Consider the following 18,853-nt stretch of genomic DNA (forward strand, 5'->3'; position numbering starts at 1 on the left):
CTGGTGGGCGCAGGGACGCGGGGGCAGCGCTGTGCCTTGCGGCACTGTGGTACTCACTCAGCCTGAGACGTGACACAGTTTTTACGGTAAACCAAACGGCTGGATAGACGGTCCCACGGACGGCTGCACTTGCTCTCCCAGTAGGTGACGGTGATGTCCCTTTTCCTTGCACCTTGGTGTACTTGTTGGTTGCGATGGGTCCCCACTGGTAACCCGCTCCCCGGCTTCAAGCTGGACCGGGGGAGCTCTACTCTTTGCCCGCAGGCGCTGGCCCTAAGAAACGGGTGCCTTGGCGGTGGCGGTGTCTCTTCTATACTGGCTGGGCTGTTGCCTTCAATCGGGACTTGGTTGTTGGGGGAATCTACGTCCCCTTCACTGACGGATTCGGCAAATTGTGGCGACTCCAAGCCTTGCCGGGGTCCGAGAGGCCCCTGCCCTGGTGCTGACTGTCCTTCGGAACACTGCTCCAGACCGCCGGGCACACAGCCAACGGGGTCCTTCCAGGAACTTCCAAACGGTCCCCCTCCAGACAGTCACCGCCGTTGCTGACCTTGCTGACCTGGCCCTACACAAAGCTGGACCCTTCAGGCTTTCCTTTCTTCTTGTCACCTCACTTGCTTTCCTCCTTTTCCACTTTTCTACTTTCACTTCTTGTTTACTCCTCCACTTAGCTCCTCACTCCTGCTCCTCCCTGAGCTATCTGCCTGGTTTCTCCCGCCTCCAGAGCTGTATCCTCCTTGGTGGGCGGAGCCAACCGCCTGGCCCATCCCCTGGTGTGAATCATCAGCCTCTGGAGGAAGGCAACAAGGATTTTCGGTTAGCTGTGGTGTTCCTAGCTGGGATGTAGGGTGTGGTGGTGTGTGACCTGTGTCCCCTGGCTTGCCCAGGGCGACACATTCCCCCTTAGCAAAATGCAGACCGTCCGCGGGCTGCCGTCCAACACCGGTTTTATTTTTCTGAAAAAGATAACATAATGATATAACATAACATATTTACATTTTTAATAATAACTCTTCCCAAGACGGGAGGCACATTTCTTTTAACGTTGCAAACGGTTTACGGTTACGGTTTCCGCTCTCTCCCACCCAAGTAACCTGGCCCTGATGCTGCCCCTAAAACCCAGGCAGCACCCCTTGACCCACAGTCCAGCACACGGTACCCGAGCGGGATCTGTCCTTCCCTCCAGAGGGTAGCCACCGGTTCCTTTGGTGGCTGGGCCCTAGCCTGCTCTGCTCAGGGCCCTCCCTCCAACCTGCCTCTCCGGAGGCGGCATTGCGGAAACCGGTAACGGTAAACAGCATATTTACAAGCCACTAACGTTTGTGGTTGCCCTGCAAGTTCACGGGCTTGTCCATGGATAGTCCTCCATGCAAAACAACTTTTAAACGGTCCCCACGGGGACAACGGTGCCGGCTCCAGCCGGTTGCAAATCATACAGACAATCAGGTGAAACTTCGGTAATTATCATTTTTCATCATTTTCAACTTTTTCAACTTTTCAAACAACAAAATGGTGGTCCCAACGGGGACGGTGCAACGGGCATCTTTTGCCCTACTCCGGATATTCAGGCTCTAATGCTCCTTCCAAGGGAGGGGGCGCGGCGCTCGCTCGGGCCTCTGGGCTGCCCTTTAGTTTAGCGTCCAGCGCGAACCACCCCTGCTCCCCAAAGAACCGGGTGTATTGCACGATGTCACCCGGCATCAGATTGCGGCCGGGATGCTCTTCAGGCAGGTGGGCATTCACATCCCGCCGGGCTATAAACACTTCGGCCTCCAGGCCCGGTTCGTAGATGAACCCATAGCCCCGGCGGACATCAAACCGCCTCACCTGCCCCACGTACAACGGGCCCCGGACACGGAACGTGGCCTGGCGGAGATTTTCCTTTTCCCGGATAGCTCGGGCCACCAGCTCAGCCTTCTTCCGCTCCCTCTCGGCAATCTCCGGGCCCAGCGGTACCGGCTCCCTATCCCAATACGGCGCTGCCGCCAGCGCCGGCGCACGGGTCGGGCCCCGCGGGACATCCTGGACGTTGCCCACTGTCAGGACTCTGGGCGGTATGTCCCGCAGTGTCTTGGCCTTGGGCGCTGCCTTGCAACAACAACCCGGCGCTACCTCAGCCAAGGTGTGGGGGATGGGCATAGGGGCTTTCCGCTGCCGGGCCTTCGGCTCGGAGCGGGTCATCGGCTCCGGCTCGGGGACTTCTTCAGGGGATGCCTCCGGTTCCACTTTCGGAGTCTTCCACGGTAACACCTCCGGTGTGCCGCGGGCTCCGGCTACAGGTCGGCCCGCCTGGGCGGGGACGCTGGGTACTGCTACCGGTTGCGGTGGTAGCAGGCCTAGTGGCGGGGTCACGGCCTCCGGGACGGGTGTTGAGGGAGGCAACGGGGGGAAGAGGGCTTGGACCGGGCCCCACAGCCGCGATGACCGGCCCTTCAAGGGCATCGGGACGTGGGTCACTCACCCTCCCTTTCTCCGCTTCCTCCTCGCGTCTCCGCACGGTGGCTACAACGTCCGCCATGTCGGCCTCCCACTCCTCCATGAGGAGCTGCATCCTGACCTGCAGCCTTTGGTAGAGCTGCGCGGTTCGGATCTCCACCCACGCCGCGGTTCCAGGCGCGGGGGGCTACGGTGTCGGGGGACGGCATCCACATCATGGCTTTCTCTTCCAGGAACGGTATGTTTGCAGAGTCCTGGCGTCCCTGCTTTTATAGCCGCAGCTACATGCGTCCAGCCGCCATCGCGTCCCCCTTAGCTCTTTTCGGCCCCTCCTCTCCCGGGGCGGAGTTTTGGCCTTCGCGCCTCTACTGCTCGAGAAGACGCTCGAGCGGGAACTTTTCGCGCCAAAGATGGCGGCTTCTGAAATTTTTCTGCCGGATGCTTCCGGCGGTAACAAGGCGCACCTCTACCAGACGGCAGAGCGGTAAGATCCTGTTCGTGACGCCAAGTTGTCGCGGGCGGGGAGGAGGGTGTCAGCACACCGCGCTCACCCCTTCTGCTCGGGTCCGGCGGCTGCTGCTCAGTGGTGGCTCGAGCGGTGGGCCGGATCCCAGGGGGTCTCTCGAGCGGCACTCCTCGCCCGTGAGTGAAAGGGAGTTTGTTGGGTGTGGGGATGATTATTGTCCGTGACGTCACCCACGGTTGTGGTGATTTCACCACCGCTGCTCTATACGGGGCTCCCGGGGATGGTGATGCGGAGCAGCCAGGTGTTGTGTTGCCCCTCCGTGGGTAGGGGTTGGTGATCCCGGGGCCCGGTGATGGGGATGGAGGTGCAGGGCCTGGTGGGCGCAGGGACGCGGGGGCAGCGCTGTGCCTTGCGGCACTGTGGTACTCACTCAGCCTGAGACATGACACAGTTTTTACGGTAAACCAAACGGCTGGATAGACGGTCCCACGGATGGCTGCACTTGCTCTCCCAGTAGGTGACGGTGATGTCCCTTTTCCTTGCACCTTGGTGTACTTGTTGGTTGCGATGGGTCCCCACCGGTAACCCACTCCCCGGCTTCAAGCTGGACCGGGGGAGCTCTACTCTTTGCCCGCAGGCGCTGGCCCTAAGAAACGGGTGCCTTGGCGGTGGCGGTGTCTCTTCTATACTAGCTGGGCTGTTGCCTTCAATCGGGACTTGGTTGTTGGGGGAATCTACGTCCCCTTCACTGACGGATTCGGCAAATTGTGGCGACTCCAAGCCTTGCCGGGGTCCGAGAGGCCCCTGCCCTGGTGCTGACTGTCCTTCGGAACACTGCTCCAGACCGCCGGGCACACAGCCAACGGGGTCCTTCCAGGAACTTCCAAACGGTCCCCCTCCAGACAGTCACCGCCGTTGCTGACCTTGCTGACCTGGCCCTACACAAAGCTGGACCCTTCAGGCTTTCCTTTCTTCTTGTCACCTCACTTGCTTTCCTCCTTTTCCACTTTTCTACTTTCACTTCTTGTTTACTCCTCCACTTAGCTCCTCACTCCTGCTCCTCCGTGAGCTATCTGCCTGGTTTCTCCCGCCTCCAGAGCTGTATCCTCCTTGGTGGGCGGAGCCAACCGCCTGGCCCACCCCCTGGTGTGAATCATCAGCCTCTGGAGGAAGGCAACAAGGATTTTCGGTTAGCTGTGGTGTTCCTAGCTGGGATGTAGGGTGTGGTGGTGTGTGACCTGTGTCCCCTGGCTTGCCCAGGGCGACACACACACATATGCACAGACGCCACCTACACACAGCGTACAGCCATATACACACACACCTATGCCACCTACACACAATGTACAGCTATTTACACACATATACACAAACACCACTTACACACAGTGTACTGCCATATACACACACATATACATAGATGCCACCTACACACAGCGTACAGCCATATACACAGTCACCACCTACACGCAGCATACAGCCATATACACACACATATACACAGACACCACCTACACACAGCGTACAGCCATATACACACACATTTACATCTACATAGACACACATACACAGATGACACGTAAACACAGCGTACAGCCATATACTCACATACACGCAGACACCTACACACAGCATACAGCCATATACACACACACCTATGCCACCTACACACAATGTACAGCTATTTACACACATATACACAAACGCCACTTACACACAGTGTACTGCCATATACACACACATATACACAGACGCCACCTACACACAGCACACAGCCATATACACACATATACACAGATGCCACCTACGCACAGCGTACAGCCATATACACACACATACACAGACGACACCTACACAAAGCGTACAGCCATATACACACACATATACACAGACGCCACCTACACACAGTGTACAGCCATATACACACACATATACATAGATGCCACCTACACACAGCGTACAGCCATATACACAGTCACCATCTACACGCAGCATACAGCCATATACACACACATATACACAGACACCACCTACACACAGCGTACAGCCACAGCCATATACACACACATTTACATCTACATAGATATTTGACAGTTGCGGATGTAACCGTATCCCACAATGCACTGCGGCACTGTCAGTTGCGCAGCCGAAGTTCACGCCCACATCATAGCCATGGTAACCAGGGACAACAGTGCATGCGGAACCCAAATTGTGAGCTAAGCACAATTCTGTTCCCAGTTTAACATTGTGCTATCCATACCACAGCTAGGTATAATGAGGTGTAGTGAGCAGTAAGGAGGCGTGGCCGGGTATGTCCGCCCTTGCCTGACATTGCCATGCCTTGAGCGATGTTGCAGCGAGCGACAAGACCTAACGGCACTGATGAAAGAGAGAGAGAGAAAAAAAAATACGTACACAATGTTTATTTACAATAAAAATACACATAGCTTTTAACACATTGAATTAGCCCCAAAAAGCGCAAATGGTGTGACACATGTCCACTGCTCCTGTCAGCACCACTAAGCATAGACAGATATTCATTTCACTGCACTCCCGATGCGATAGCATCGGGTCTATTTCTAGTATATCATATTTGAATTAACAATACAAGTACCTATAAAACTAGACATACTGTATGTTAACAAAACATTTTCACAAGCTTTTAAAATTAAATGCTGTTTGTTGGGTGTACAACTCTTCCAAGCAGAAGTAATGACTTGCTAGTGCCTTCACACAGGGCTAGAATGAAAGGTTTATTAAGCTTTACTTCCACTGGCTTTTCTTTGGACTCTGTGGCATTGCTTTCTCCATTTGAATCGATATCACTTTCTTCCAGCTCAAAATCGACAATGTTAATAACCTATGAAAACAACACAGTATTTTATTCGAACATCAGGATGAGTTAGGATGAATTACTACAGGCACAAAAATCGAGATCTCTTTTAACCCCTTCAGCCACCAGCCTGTTTTCACCTTAAAGACCCGGCCATTTTTTGCAATTTTGACCAGTGTCACTTTGACAGGTTATAACTCTGGAACACTTCAACGGATCCTGGCGATTCTGAGATTGTTTTTTCGTGACATATTGTACTTCATGTCAGTGGTAAATTTAGGCCGATATGTTTTGCGTTTATTTGTGAAAATTTCGGAAATTTGGCGAAAATTTTGAAAATCTTGCAATTTTCAAAATTTGAAATTTTATGCCCATAAATCTGAGAGATATGTCACACAAAATAGTTACTAAATAACATTTCCCACATGTCTACTTTACACCAGCGCAATTTTTGAAAAAAAAAAAATTCCGTTAGGAAGTTAGAAGGGTTCAAAGTTCATCACCAATTTCTCATTTTTCCAACAAAATTTACAAAAAAAAATTTTTTAGGTACCACATCACATTTGGAGTGATTTGAGAAACCTAGGCGACAGAAAATACCCAAAAGTGACCCAATTCTAAAATCTGCACCCCTCACTCTGCTCAAAACCACATCCAAGAAGTTTATTAACCCTTTAGGAGCTTCACAGCAACCAAAGCAATATAGACGAAAAAATGAACATTTTACTTTTTTAACACAAAAATGTTACTTTAGCCATAAAAATTAGTATTTTCACAAGGGTATCAGGAAAAATGCATCATAAAATGTATCGTGCATTTTCTCCTGAGTACGCAGATACCCCATATGTGGTGGTAATCAAATGTTTGGGCACACAGCAGGACTCGGAAGGCAAGGAGCGCCATTTGAATTTTTGAGTGCAAAATTAGCTGCACTCATTAGCGGACACCATGTCGGGTTTGAAGACCCCCTGAGGTGCCTAAACAATGGAGCTCCCCCACAAATGACCCCATTTTGGAAACTAGAGCCCTCAAATATTTTTTCTAGATGTTTGTTGTGCACTTTGAACCCCTGGGGGCTTCACAGAAGCTTATAACGTTGAGCCGTGAAAAGAAAAAAAAAATTTTTTACCACAAAACTGTTGCTTCAACCAGGTAGCTTTTTTTATCACAAGGGTATCAGGAAAAAATGCACCATAAAATGTATTGTGCATTTTCTCCTGAGTACGCAGATACCCCATATGTAGTGGTAATCAAATGTTTGGGCACACAGCAGGACTCGGAAGGCAAGGAGCGCCATTTGAATTTTTGAGTGCAAAATTAGCTGCACTCATTAGCGGACGCCATGTCGGGTTTGAAGACTCCCCGAGGTGCCTAAACAATGGAGCTCCCCCATAAGTGACCCCATTTTGGAAACTAGAGCCCTCAAATATTTTTTCTAGATGATTGATGTGCACTTTGAACCCCTGGGGGCTTCACAGAAGTTTATAACGTTGAGCCGTGAAAAGAAAAAAAACATTTTTTACCACAAAACTGTTGCTTCAACCAGGTAGCTTTTTTTTATCACAAGGGTATCAGGAAAAAATGCACCATAAAATGTATTGTGCATTTTCTCCTGAGTACGCAGATACCCCATATGTGGTGGAAATCAAATGTTTGGGCGCACGGCAGGACTCGGAAGGCAAGGAGCGCCATTTCACAGCAAAATTGGTTGGAATTATTAGCGGACGCCATGTTGCGTTTGGAGACCCCCCTGAAGTGCCTAAACAATGGAGCTCCCCCACAATTGACCCCATTTTGGAAACTAGACCCCTCATGGAATTTATCTAGCTGTTTAGTGAGCACTTTGAACCCCTGGAGGCTTCACAAACGTTTGTAATGTTCAGCCGTGAAAATATTTTATTCTTTTTTTTACCACAAAATTGTTTTTTCAAACAGGTAGCTTTTTTTTCCACAAGGGTATCAGGAAAAAATGCACAATAAAATGTATTGTGCAATTTCTCCTGAGTACGATGATACCTCATATGTGGTGGAAATCAATTGTTTGGGCGTACGGCGGGGCTCAGAAGAGAAGGAGCGCCATTTCACAGTAAAATTGATTGGAATTATTAGCAGACGCCATGTTTCATTTGGAGACCCCCTGAGGTGCCTAAACAATGGAGCTCCCCCACATGTGATCCCATTTTGGAAACTAGACCCCCCCATACAAAAAAAAATTTGTTTGGCGAAATAATAAATACAGACATCAGTAAAAAAAAAAAAAAAAAGAGCGCCTGCCACTAAGACCAGTGCCAAACGTGAGAGCAATGCACGAGTCTCGCATCGCATCATCCACTGCAGTCTGGAAGCGAGCAACTGCGCTGGATAATGCGATGCGAGAGGGCGGGGCGGCAGATGAGAAAGGGCGCAGCGGATGGAAGATGGGAAAGGGCGCAGCGGGTGGAGGAGCGGCAGAGGATGGGAAAGGGCGCAGCGGATGGATGATGGGAAATGGCGCAGCGGATGGATGGGAAATGGCGCAGCGGATGGAGGAGCGGCAGAGGATGGGGGGGAGGTGAGATGGGGATACCTACCTTACAGGATGGATCTAGGCAGCAGGATCACAGCAGACAGAAGAGGCAGCAGATGAAGGAGGCAACAGATCGAGGAGGGTGAGAGGGGGCAGTAGATGGAAAATGGGAGAGAGCAGGCAGCAGATCGAGGAGGGGAGCAGAGTCTGATGGGAGAGAGAGATGGCACATGGAGGAGGGGGGGCCCCGGGGGGAGGGTGGCTTGCAGCACATGTAGGGGGAGGGTGGCTTGCAGCACATGTGGGGGGAGGGTGGCTTGCAGCACATGTGGGGGGAGGGTGGCTTGCAGCACATGTGCTGCAAGCCAGCCACCCTCCCCCCACATGTGCTGCAAGCCAGCCACCCTCCCCCCACATGTGCTGCAAGCCAGCCACCCTCCCCCCACATGTGCTGCAAGCCACCCTCCCCCCACGTGGGGGGAGGGTGGCTTGCAGCACATGGAGGGATAGGAGGTGTGGCGATGGAGAAGGGGCAGCCGATGAAGGAGGCGGCGGCGGCGGCCGCCGATCGGGAGCAGTGGGGGCCGATTCGGGGGCAGCAGCGGCTGAAAAAGGTGGGTGCGACGGCGGCGGGGACAGTGGCGAGCATGGCGGCGGAGACAGCGGTGGATCGGGAGCGGCGGCGGGGACAGCGGTGGAGCGGGAGCATGGCGCCGGGGACAGCGGTGGATCGGGAGCGGCGGCGGGGACAGCGGTGGAGCGGGAGCATGGCGCCGGGGACAGCGGTGGATCGGGAGCGGCGGCGGGGACAGCGGTGGAGCGGGAGCATGGCGCCGGGGACAACGGTGGATCGGGAGCGTGGCGCCGGGGACAGCGGTGGATCGGGAGCATGGCGCCGGGGACAGCGGTGGATCGGGAGCATGGCGCCGGGGACAGTGGTGGATCGGGAGCGTGGCGCCGGGGACAGTGGTGGATCGGGAGCGTGGCGCCGGGGACAGCGGTGGAGCGGGAGCGGCGGCGGGGACAGCGGTGGAGCGGGAGCATGGCGCCGGGGACAGCGGTGGATCGGGAGCATGGCGCCGGGGACAGCGGTGGATCGGGAGCATGGCGCCGGGGACAGCGGTGGATCGGGAGCGTGGCGCCGGGGACAGCGGTGGATCGGGAGCGGCGGCGGGGACAGCGGTGGATCGGGAGCGTGGCGCCGGGGACAGCGGTGGATCGGGAGCGGCAGCGGGGACAGCGGTGCATCGGGAGCAGCAGCGGGGACAGCGGTGCATCGGGAGCAGCGGCGGGGACAGCGGTGGATCGGGAGCGTGGCTCCGGGGACAGCGGTGGATCAGGAGCGTGGCGCCGGGGACAGCGGTGGATTGGGAGCAGCGGCGGGGCGATCGGAGACAGTGGCGGGGACAGCGGTGGATCGGGAGCAGCGGCGGGGCGATCGGGGACAGGGGCGGGCGGCGGGGACAGCAACTTACCGCTCTCCTCGGCTTCCAGGGACGGTCACAGGCCGCAGATCCACATTGATTGGAGAGAGCGGTCACAAGACCGGTCTCTCCAATCAGAGCTGGGGGCGGGTGAAGCATCGATCACCCAGCTCCAGCCAATGGCCAGTGCTACAGCAGCACTGATCAGGGCTGGATTTCAATGTTCCAGCCATTTTCAATGGCTGGAACATTACAGTGGCTGTAATTGGCTGAGCGGCGTTCGTCAGCCAATCACAGCCTCTGTAGGTTCGGGGAGGAGGCACCACCCCTCCTGAGGTCAGGCAGAGGTCCCCTCCTTCCCGAATCTACCGTTTAATTAAACAAATTTCACTCCCCGGGGCTCCGGGACCGCGATTTCGCCATGACGTACTGGGTACGTCATGGGTCGTTTACCACCATGTCACCATGACGTACCCAGTACGTCAAAGGTCGTTAAGGGGTTAAGCTCCATTCCCAAGATGAGTATTTGGTAAGTTTTTGATGCTGCAGGATTTCTATAGCATTTCTACCCCAATTACATAGATTAGGTTACTTGCATATTTTTCATTGCATTTGTAGGGCGTTTTGTTACATGGATTTTTATCATGTTTTTGACACTGTGGTTTTTGTGTTTTTTATGTACATCATGGGTCCATGATAATAGACCAAAATATACAAGTTTATAGGTATGCATATATAATGTATGGCGATATAATATATGATGAAGGATAAAAATAAAGTGCAAGTGCAACAAACACAGTAGTAATTATATAAAGAGTGTAGGCCTAATCCCATGGGTACAAATATAAGCAGAAAAGCGTGTGATAGTAAACTAAAATCTAGCCCTGTGGTCATGTTAATTGGTGACTTCCCACTCTCCTGCCAAGCAGGACCGACTTTTTGCTCATGTGAATAAATAAATAAATAAAATAAAATTAGTAATCTTGCAATTTTCTCACTAGCCACTTGGGATTTTGTAGACTCTAACTTCCTGACCTTTCAGGGAGCATGTTTCTTATCAGTAGAAGAAGGATTACAATGACAGTTAACATCTATATACAGTGGCCTGCCAGTACCAGTGCCGGACCCCATTTCCCCCACCCAGCATCACAGTTTTAACCCTAGAACGCATACCTGGGGCCTCGCAGGCCTGCTAGGTCATTTGTTTTCTATGGTAGATTGAATTGCTTGCGCGTTCTAGGGTTAACTGTATCTCAATCCTGGTTGCATATACATTTGAAAGGAATGATGGAACAGGGAGTTGTCCACACTATAATTTTTCTTTAGCTTCTAAGCTCTTGACGTCTCACCGTAGCAGGAGTGATAATACCACTATATCATACCTGCTTTGCAAAGCTGTGCAGAAATACAGACCACATACTGCAGCAGGGAAATGAGGAAGGCTTAGTATTTTTTTTTTTTTTAATCAGTGAGTATATTGAGGGGTCCATTATACTATGTGAAGTGGTATGTGGGGCCCATTATGTTATTTGGAGGACAATGTGGGAGCCATTATGCTATTTTTAGTGATATATGGGGCTCATTATGCTATTGGGAGGGCTATGTGGGGGGCATTATGCTATTGGGAGGCCTATGTGGGGGCCATTATGCTATTTGGAGGGCTATGTAGGGGCCATTATGCTATTTAGAGGGCTACAATTATACTGTTTGGAGGGCTATGTTGGGATCAATTATACTATTTGGATAGCTATGGGGGGAGTCCTCCAGCAACAGGAGAATGTAGCAGTGATGGATGTGTTGCAAGGGGTAGCTAATCTGCAACTGTAAGGAACAGACCGGTGCACACGGTGACTAGGGCAGCACTTACCAGCCACGCTAATCACTGGTGTAATATTACCCCCCATAGGCCCCATCCTTCCTTGGCCAGGCCAATGGAGAAATACTTAAAAAATGATGGGAGCTTAGATGTTCGCGGCAGACTTGTTCCTGGGATATTCGTCTTTGGCGCACAAAGGACATGCGGATGCTAAGTCACAAACATTTTTGGCCAGTGAGGGCCACCAGAACCAGTGAGAAATCAGCCCAGTAGACTTGCATATGCCTACATGGCTGGCTGGCTTGGATCTATGTCCCCGAGATAGAATTTCTCTTCTCCTATCCATAGGGACAAAGGTCTGGATATGCTGCAAGCAGCAACTCATGAGACAATCTAACACTGGGAGGAGCAGGGTGGTGCCTGCATTGAGGATGGTGGCACTTACCAGCCATGTGAGTCACCGGCATGACACATTATACTGTTTGGAGGGCTATATGGGGGTCATTATACTGTATGTGGGCCATTATACAGTGTGGAGGGTTGTGTGAAGTCCATCATAATGCATGGAGGGTTGCGTGGGAGCCATCATACTGCTTGAAGAGCTATGTGGGGGCTAATATGAAGGGCTAATTTGAGCCATCATACGGTGTCTGGGCAATTACAAAGTCAACAGACTTAATTCTGCTGATCATTACATTATGCAAAATTAATATATATAAATAATTATATTGTTTGTTCGGTTTGTTGGCTCACCACAACAGTCATTGCGTCTCACGTGACTCCTTGGAAAAATTAATTGCCGACCCCAGGACTAATTGCCGACATCCATGTCTTTCACTACACGTTGACCCAGTTATTGGACCAGTTCAAATGATATGTAGAATTAATGTGCAGCTCCTGTACTCTCATCACAGATGACATAGAGAGAAATAGATGATTAACAGTAAGAATATTACCTTTCCAACTTTTATGTCAGTTTTGCTCATTTTGCTGAAGTCGGCATTTTTCCCCAGCAGATCTAACACATTGATACTGGAAAGAAGATCTTGAACATTGTATGAAAGCTCTATTTTCACTTTAGGTAAAGATAAATTGATGTATCTGTAAAACAAAATGCAGTAATTGAATGACTCCACATTCTCGATCATTATACAAATACTATAGTATTGTAGAGCTCTATGTCTTACCTTTTTTGTATTTTATATAAATTTTCTATCCAATTCAAATATGTTTCCCACTTCATGGAAGACTCGATGTTCTCAAGGGTATTTCCATTTATTGGCTGCGCCAGTAGCAGGAAATCATTGTCACACAGGGGAATCTTTATTAATAATTGATTTGTGGTAATATCTTCAGTAAAGGGAAACATTCCTGTTACTGAGATCATAGGAACCAAAACCTCATTGCTTGGCCCAATCCAGAAGGGTTGATGATTTGGAATTAAGGAAGAATTAGCCACTTTACCTGTATGAAAACATAAAGACTTGTTAGCCGACATGCTGTATGGTTCCATGTCATTACAGGCAATACTCCATCAGTCTTCCAGAAGTTTGCTTTCCTGAATTACACACTATGTATTACTGTTAAAACTTAAAGGGGACCTGTGACCAGGTGAAAAGTGGACAGCTTTTGCTTTAATTTTATTCCTACTGCTGCCCTGAATATGCCATTTTTTTGCTTTGTTTTTTATGTTTAATCATGTTCTGTTACCAGAATTTTTTCATAACAAAAATATAATTAAGAAAAAAGAGTGGACATTAAGCAACACAGGGCTTAATTATATTCACCAACTCAAATTATGCAATACAAAAAAAAGTCTTGTATGACATTTAAGGAAGAAAATGCTTCTGTTATCTATTACAATTAGATTAGACACAGAAATGTTGCATATTGACCTTCAAAGTATATTGTGTTAAACTGATAATGCTAATGTTGTCAGTATACTACATTTTAAAGCAGTTGTGAAACAGAATAATCCAAATACTGGTATTAAGAATAGAAAAGAAGAGCATTATCCAAAAAAATAAACTGTTGGAGAGAAGAAAGAAAAAAAAGAAGGAAAGAGAAAACAAAAAGGGGGTCTAATTGGAAGAAGCAGTGAGTAAGATAATGTGGTATCAATGACAAGCCCTTTATATAGAAAATAGGGATTGAAAATTGGGAGAATCTCTAAACAGAATCCAAGGTTGCCTAAGCCAAACAAATTTTGTTATCTCCAGATGATTCAGCTGTCAAATCCTCCATATGGTGAATATAAGCTAACTCTCTTTGCCATATTGCCATTGTCGGTGCTCACCAATAACCCAGAAAAAAACTTGTTACCACCACAAATCCATTTATGCAGGTAGATTGGACATCTGTCAGCTAGTGTATGGCTTCAGGGATACCGCTTATAGAGCAAGAAAGCAATTAAATGTTATATATTTAATCCAAGAAAGTAGGCAATGTTTATAAAAATATACAAAAGATGTTACAAATTAGAACAAAACAATATAGTATATACAACTACATAAAATAAAACTTTCCTATCTATTATATCAATGCAGTTTATAAAAACGTAAATTCATAATTTCTTTAAGGGTAGACAAAGGATTCTAAGTTCTTTGATGGTTTTCTGTTCAAACTGATGCTCTCATCTCGACCGGTCATAAATCTGCCACTCTCTGCATTCTTGTGCAAGCTAAAAACTGGACTCACGTGTGCTATACATTAGAGAATTCTCTTTAATTACCCGTTTCTAAAGGACGGGATCAGCTGCATAGGGGTCATGTGGGGGTAAAGTATGAGTCTAGCTTCAGTATTCATTATGATAATTATGAGATGTCTTATAGATTTGCAATCATATCTATAGCAAAGATGTTTTTCTGTGGTAATTGATCCAATATTCGTAAGGTTGCCGTGATTAAAAACGCCTGTGCAGTTATTTGGATCTTGTCTTTGAATTCAATCCATGGGAGGCATTTTAAGGCTGAAGAAGAACATTCTTGTTTGAGTATGACTAGTGATGGGCCCCCGTGTGCTCCCCGAAGCTAGTTACTCTATCGAGTGTCAAGCATTGGAGTTTAAAAATGTTCAAGTTTCCCATTGACTTCTATTATAATCGGTACTCGAGATGCGTCAGAATAACCCGATACTCGATTGAGCAACAAGCAGTGGTGAGCACGCCCACCCAATCACTAATTATGACCCATTTTTTAGCACCTGAATGAAAGTGCCAGTCAAGTAAATGGACTAAAAGAAAGGTTTGCTTATATAATCGTAAATTTGGAAGCCCTGCACCTCCTATTATAGGCCGGGTAAGAATCTGATAGTGGTTAGAAAAAAAATGAAAGTATTTAAAAAAAAAAAAAAAAAGCTTGAAGGAGGGATAATAGAGACTGTTTGGAAGATGTATAAGAACCCAAGGAAAATAGAATTTTAAGCATGTGTATACACCCGAACCACAATATAAGCTTTTTTATCATATACTGATGGGCAAAAGGGTAACAATGTTTTGAACTTTTGATTTTCAGGCTCTATATCTCACCATCCAATACAGCTTTGAATGTGAGACTGCCTTCCTTTTATCGACAATTATATGAGCTATCTCATATATAAATTTAACCTGCAATTATTTAGCATATAATTTGTTAGTCAGATTCTTGTCTTGTTGCTGCATTGTTACTGTTTTGCTCTTTGTAGTGGGAAATTCTAAGTGTATTATTAGGTTGATTCCCAAGCAAAAGGGCAGTGGTTCAAACTGAGGAGCAGCCATGAAGATTTCCTAAGAAAATAGAAACTGCATGATCCAGCTTCACTGATAGTGGTCTGTCGAATAACAAAATTGCTAAACTGCATCAGGTGAGTGCCCTGACAGTTGGTTGAATACAAAATGAAATCCGACCAACCATTCAAAAGCCAAGAGATCAATATCCAGGCAAAATATTGAAGTCAGCAAGTTTTATTCTGACTTCATGTCAGATAGTGAGAAAAACATGCAGATGTGTCTTTATAGACAGTATATGCAAAATTCTAGTTTCAACCGTATGTATGTATGTGTGTATTTGTGTGTGTATATATATATTTATGTGTGTGTATAGTATGTATAGCTACGTAGGTATATAGATGTATATAGGTACAGTATGTAGATGTACAGTATATAGGTGTGTAGATGTATATAGGTATGTAGATGTATATAAGCATCCCAGTTGTATAATTATTGTACTAGGTGTGTTTTCTTTATTTTCAAATTTTCTTTCCTTTTTTTATATATGGTTCATGCTGTAGTAATTTGTCTTTCAGGCTTGATGACATTACTGTCTATTATCTAGGAGACCAATGTACTAGATTTTAGAATAACACCTTGTATCCGTTGTTCTGCAGGGGCAGCAATTGTATAGCAACTTGAACAAACACATTGCTAAAGTTTGTCTATTGGATTGGATCAATGGTCCATATAAAGCAATGACTTGTTTTTGTTTTGTTATTTTTCTTCATAAGGGGGAATGGCAGTCTATGTAGGGCTTAACACAGATGTGTACAGTTGTTGCTTAGAGATTTGTCTCCCCAGTGGGTGAGCTCTGTCATTGTTTTCTGGAACCTTGTTTACTTTCTTTTCTTCTGCTCTTGGGAATGCAACTTTTATAATAAGACAGTTTTTTAGAGATTTCAAGGCCTTGTTATTGTCGTCACTTTTGTATTATTAGCCTTGCAGCTGCAGAATTCAAACACACATAAAGTGATATAAATAATGATCTCATTTGATACTTAGTAACTAAATAGTGAAGGAATGGACAATACAGTAGACGGTCCTGGAGTAACGGGGGTAGTATTCTGAGCAGTGGCGTAACTAGAGTCTGATGGGCCCCGGTGCAAAGTTTGAGCCTGGGCCCTCCCCTCCATATGTTTTTCAGATGTATGAGCCATTGTAGCATTCTAAATCCTATAAAGACATACAAGTTACCCCCCTCCCCCTTCCTTGTGTAGTAATGTCCCCCATCCTGGGCCACTTCCTAGTAAATATGTCCCCCATCCTGGCATATGTCTACATTATGGCCCCATCCTGGTGTATGACCCCCATCATGGCCCCATCTTGGTGTATGACCCCATCATGGCTATATCCTGGTATATATGGTCCCATTCTGGTATATATGTCCAGTATCATGACTCCATCCAGGCATATATATCCCCATCATGACCCCCTCATGGTATATGTCGGCATTATGGCTCCATCCTGGTGTATGACCCCATCATGGCCTATCCTGGTATATATGGCCCCATCATGGCCCCATCCTGGTATATATGGCACCATCATGATATGTATGGCTTTTTCATGACCCCATCCAGTTATATATCTCCCTATCATGGCACCATACTGGTATATATGTCCATATCATGGTCCCATCCTGATATATATGTTCCCATCATGGCCTCATACTGATATGTATGTTCTCATCATGGCCCCATCCTGGTATATGTCCAAAGCATGTCACCATCCTGATATAAAGTCCCCATCCTGATATATAACCCTTCATACTGGTATATAGTCCCCCATCCTGGTATATAGCCCTTCATTGTGGTATATAGCCCCTCATCCTGGTACATAACCCCCTCATCCTGGTATATAGCCCCCATCATACTATATAGCTCCCCACCGTGTCACACAGAGTAAAAAAAAAAACAACAAAAAAACGATTGTACTCACTTTTCGTATGCTCCCCCAGCATCCTGCTGCAATGCTGGCATGCCGGTAACTGACCAGCATGTAAGCGGCGCAGCGCATGAAGTCAATGTAATGCGGGCCACTTACAACATTGGCAGCTGTCAGCATATTCTCTGCTCCCCATGTGCAGGATCGTGTGCATGGGGAGCAATGAATATTCATGGCTTTAATCGGCAGTCGGCAAATCACAGTGCAGGGACCCGATGGGTCTCTGTACTATGATGTATTTCAGATGGATGTGTGCCCTCGGACACACATCTAGCTGAAGCAGGGGACGGTGGGCCCCCTGCACCTCCTGGTTCCGGTCACTGAGGCGATCTCTGCGACCGCGGTCATTACACCCCTTATTCTTCTTTCTTATACTCATTTGCAATAGCTTGTTTATTGCTTTAGTATGTAAGATGATGTTTTCTCCAGCTCAGGATGAGAGAAAAGTGACTGTGTGTCTCTCTGCTGCCATGGCCAGGCTACCCTCCCTTTTGTTTGTTTATTTTTTAAATCTGCCATACAACTTCAGAGATATGGGCATTTTTACTTTGTACTAATATTTGTAGTCTATACCAAGTGGCTCACAGGATTCTCTGGGGGTTGGAGGAGGGGAGGGGGTGACTTTAGGCTGCTCTGCAATTTCTCACATGGTCTTTATCAAGTGGGTGTGGCTCATTAAATTTTGTATAAAATACAAAGGCCCGTCTCTTGAACAGTATTGTTGATTTTAAAAAACATGGTATACTTGGGAATAGCGGGAATAAAACTTGCCACTTTTCAACTGGTGTCTATCACGAGACAATGGATGACTTGCACTCATGGTCAAAACTTGTTTGCACCCTTGGATTGTTTCAGAAAATAATGTATTTCTCCCAGAAAATTATTGCAATTGCACATTTTGTCATGCACAGGTTTCTTTTGTTTGTGTGTATTGGGACAACAGAAAGAACAGAGAAAAAAGGCACATTGCACATAATTTCACACAAAACTCCAAAAATGGACTGGAAAACAATTGTTGGCACCTTTCCAAAATTGCGGTTAAACAACTTTATTTCAAGAATGCGATGCTGGTTCAAACTCACCTGATGTGGGCAATATGAAAATCACAGCTGAAACCGAATAAAAAGGAAAAAGTCAACTCAATCTTTGCATTGGGTGTCTGTGTGTGCCTCGCTAAGCATGGAGAACAGAAACAGAAGACGCCTGTCTGAGGACTTGAGAATCAAAATTGTTGAAAAATATCCACAATCTCAAGGTTACAAGTCCATCCTCAGAGATCTTGGTGTTCCTTTGTCTATTGTGGGCAACATTATCTAGAAGTTTACAACCCATGACACTGTAGCTAATCTTGGAAACACAAGGAACTAATGATCTTCCCTGTTAGTGCATGGTTAGAAGCTCCAATGTAATGAAAGTCCAAATGAAAGCGAAAATCAGCATTAGGATGCCCAGTAAAACTAGAAATATATTGTAGAAATGGCTGTCCAAAGACTCCAGCGGACAAATTCCAGGACTCAGTATTCTTAAAAATGTTTTTCTTTTTGCAAAGCAATTTTATTTGAATAGTTCCATTAAAAATAAATCCACACATGGGGCAAGACAAATATCGGATAGAGGTAGTAGTCTCTCGGACTACGCGTTTCGGCGTATGTGCGCCTTCTACAGGGACCATGTAGAAGGCGC

The 18,853-nt window shown here is 47.4% G+C and overlaps 1 protein-coding gene across 1 annotated transcript in view; it reads right to left on the bottom strand.

The window, feature by feature from the left end:
- Nucleotides 1-5,310: 5,310 nt before the first annotated feature.
- AGT (angiotensinogen) overlaps nucleotides 5,311-18,853 on the bottom strand; it is a 75,983-nt gene continuing 62,440 nt past the window's right edge. The window contains exons 3-5 of the mRNA XM_075338197.1: nucleotides 12,669-12,945; nucleotides 12,438-12,582; nucleotides 5,311-5,762 (exon numbers count right to left, since the gene is read on the bottom strand). Of these exons, the coding sequence (XP_075194312.1) occupies nucleotides 5,571-5,762; nucleotides 12,438-12,582; nucleotides 12,669-12,945 (614 nt within the window). The 3' untranslated portion in view covers nucleotides 5,311-5,570. The remainder of the gene's footprint in view (nucleotides 5,763-12,437; nucleotides 12,583-12,668; nucleotides 12,946-18,853) is intronic.

This window comes from Anomaloglossus baeobatrachus, chromosome 3 (assembly GCF_048569485.1).
Source record: "Anomaloglossus baeobatrachus isolate aAnoBae1 chromosome 3, aAnoBae1.hap1, whole genome shotgun sequence".
In the NCBI taxonomy this organism is placed as follows: domain Eukaryota; kingdom Metazoa; phylum Chordata; class Amphibia; order Anura; family Aromobatidae; genus Anomaloglossus; species Anomaloglossus baeobatrachus.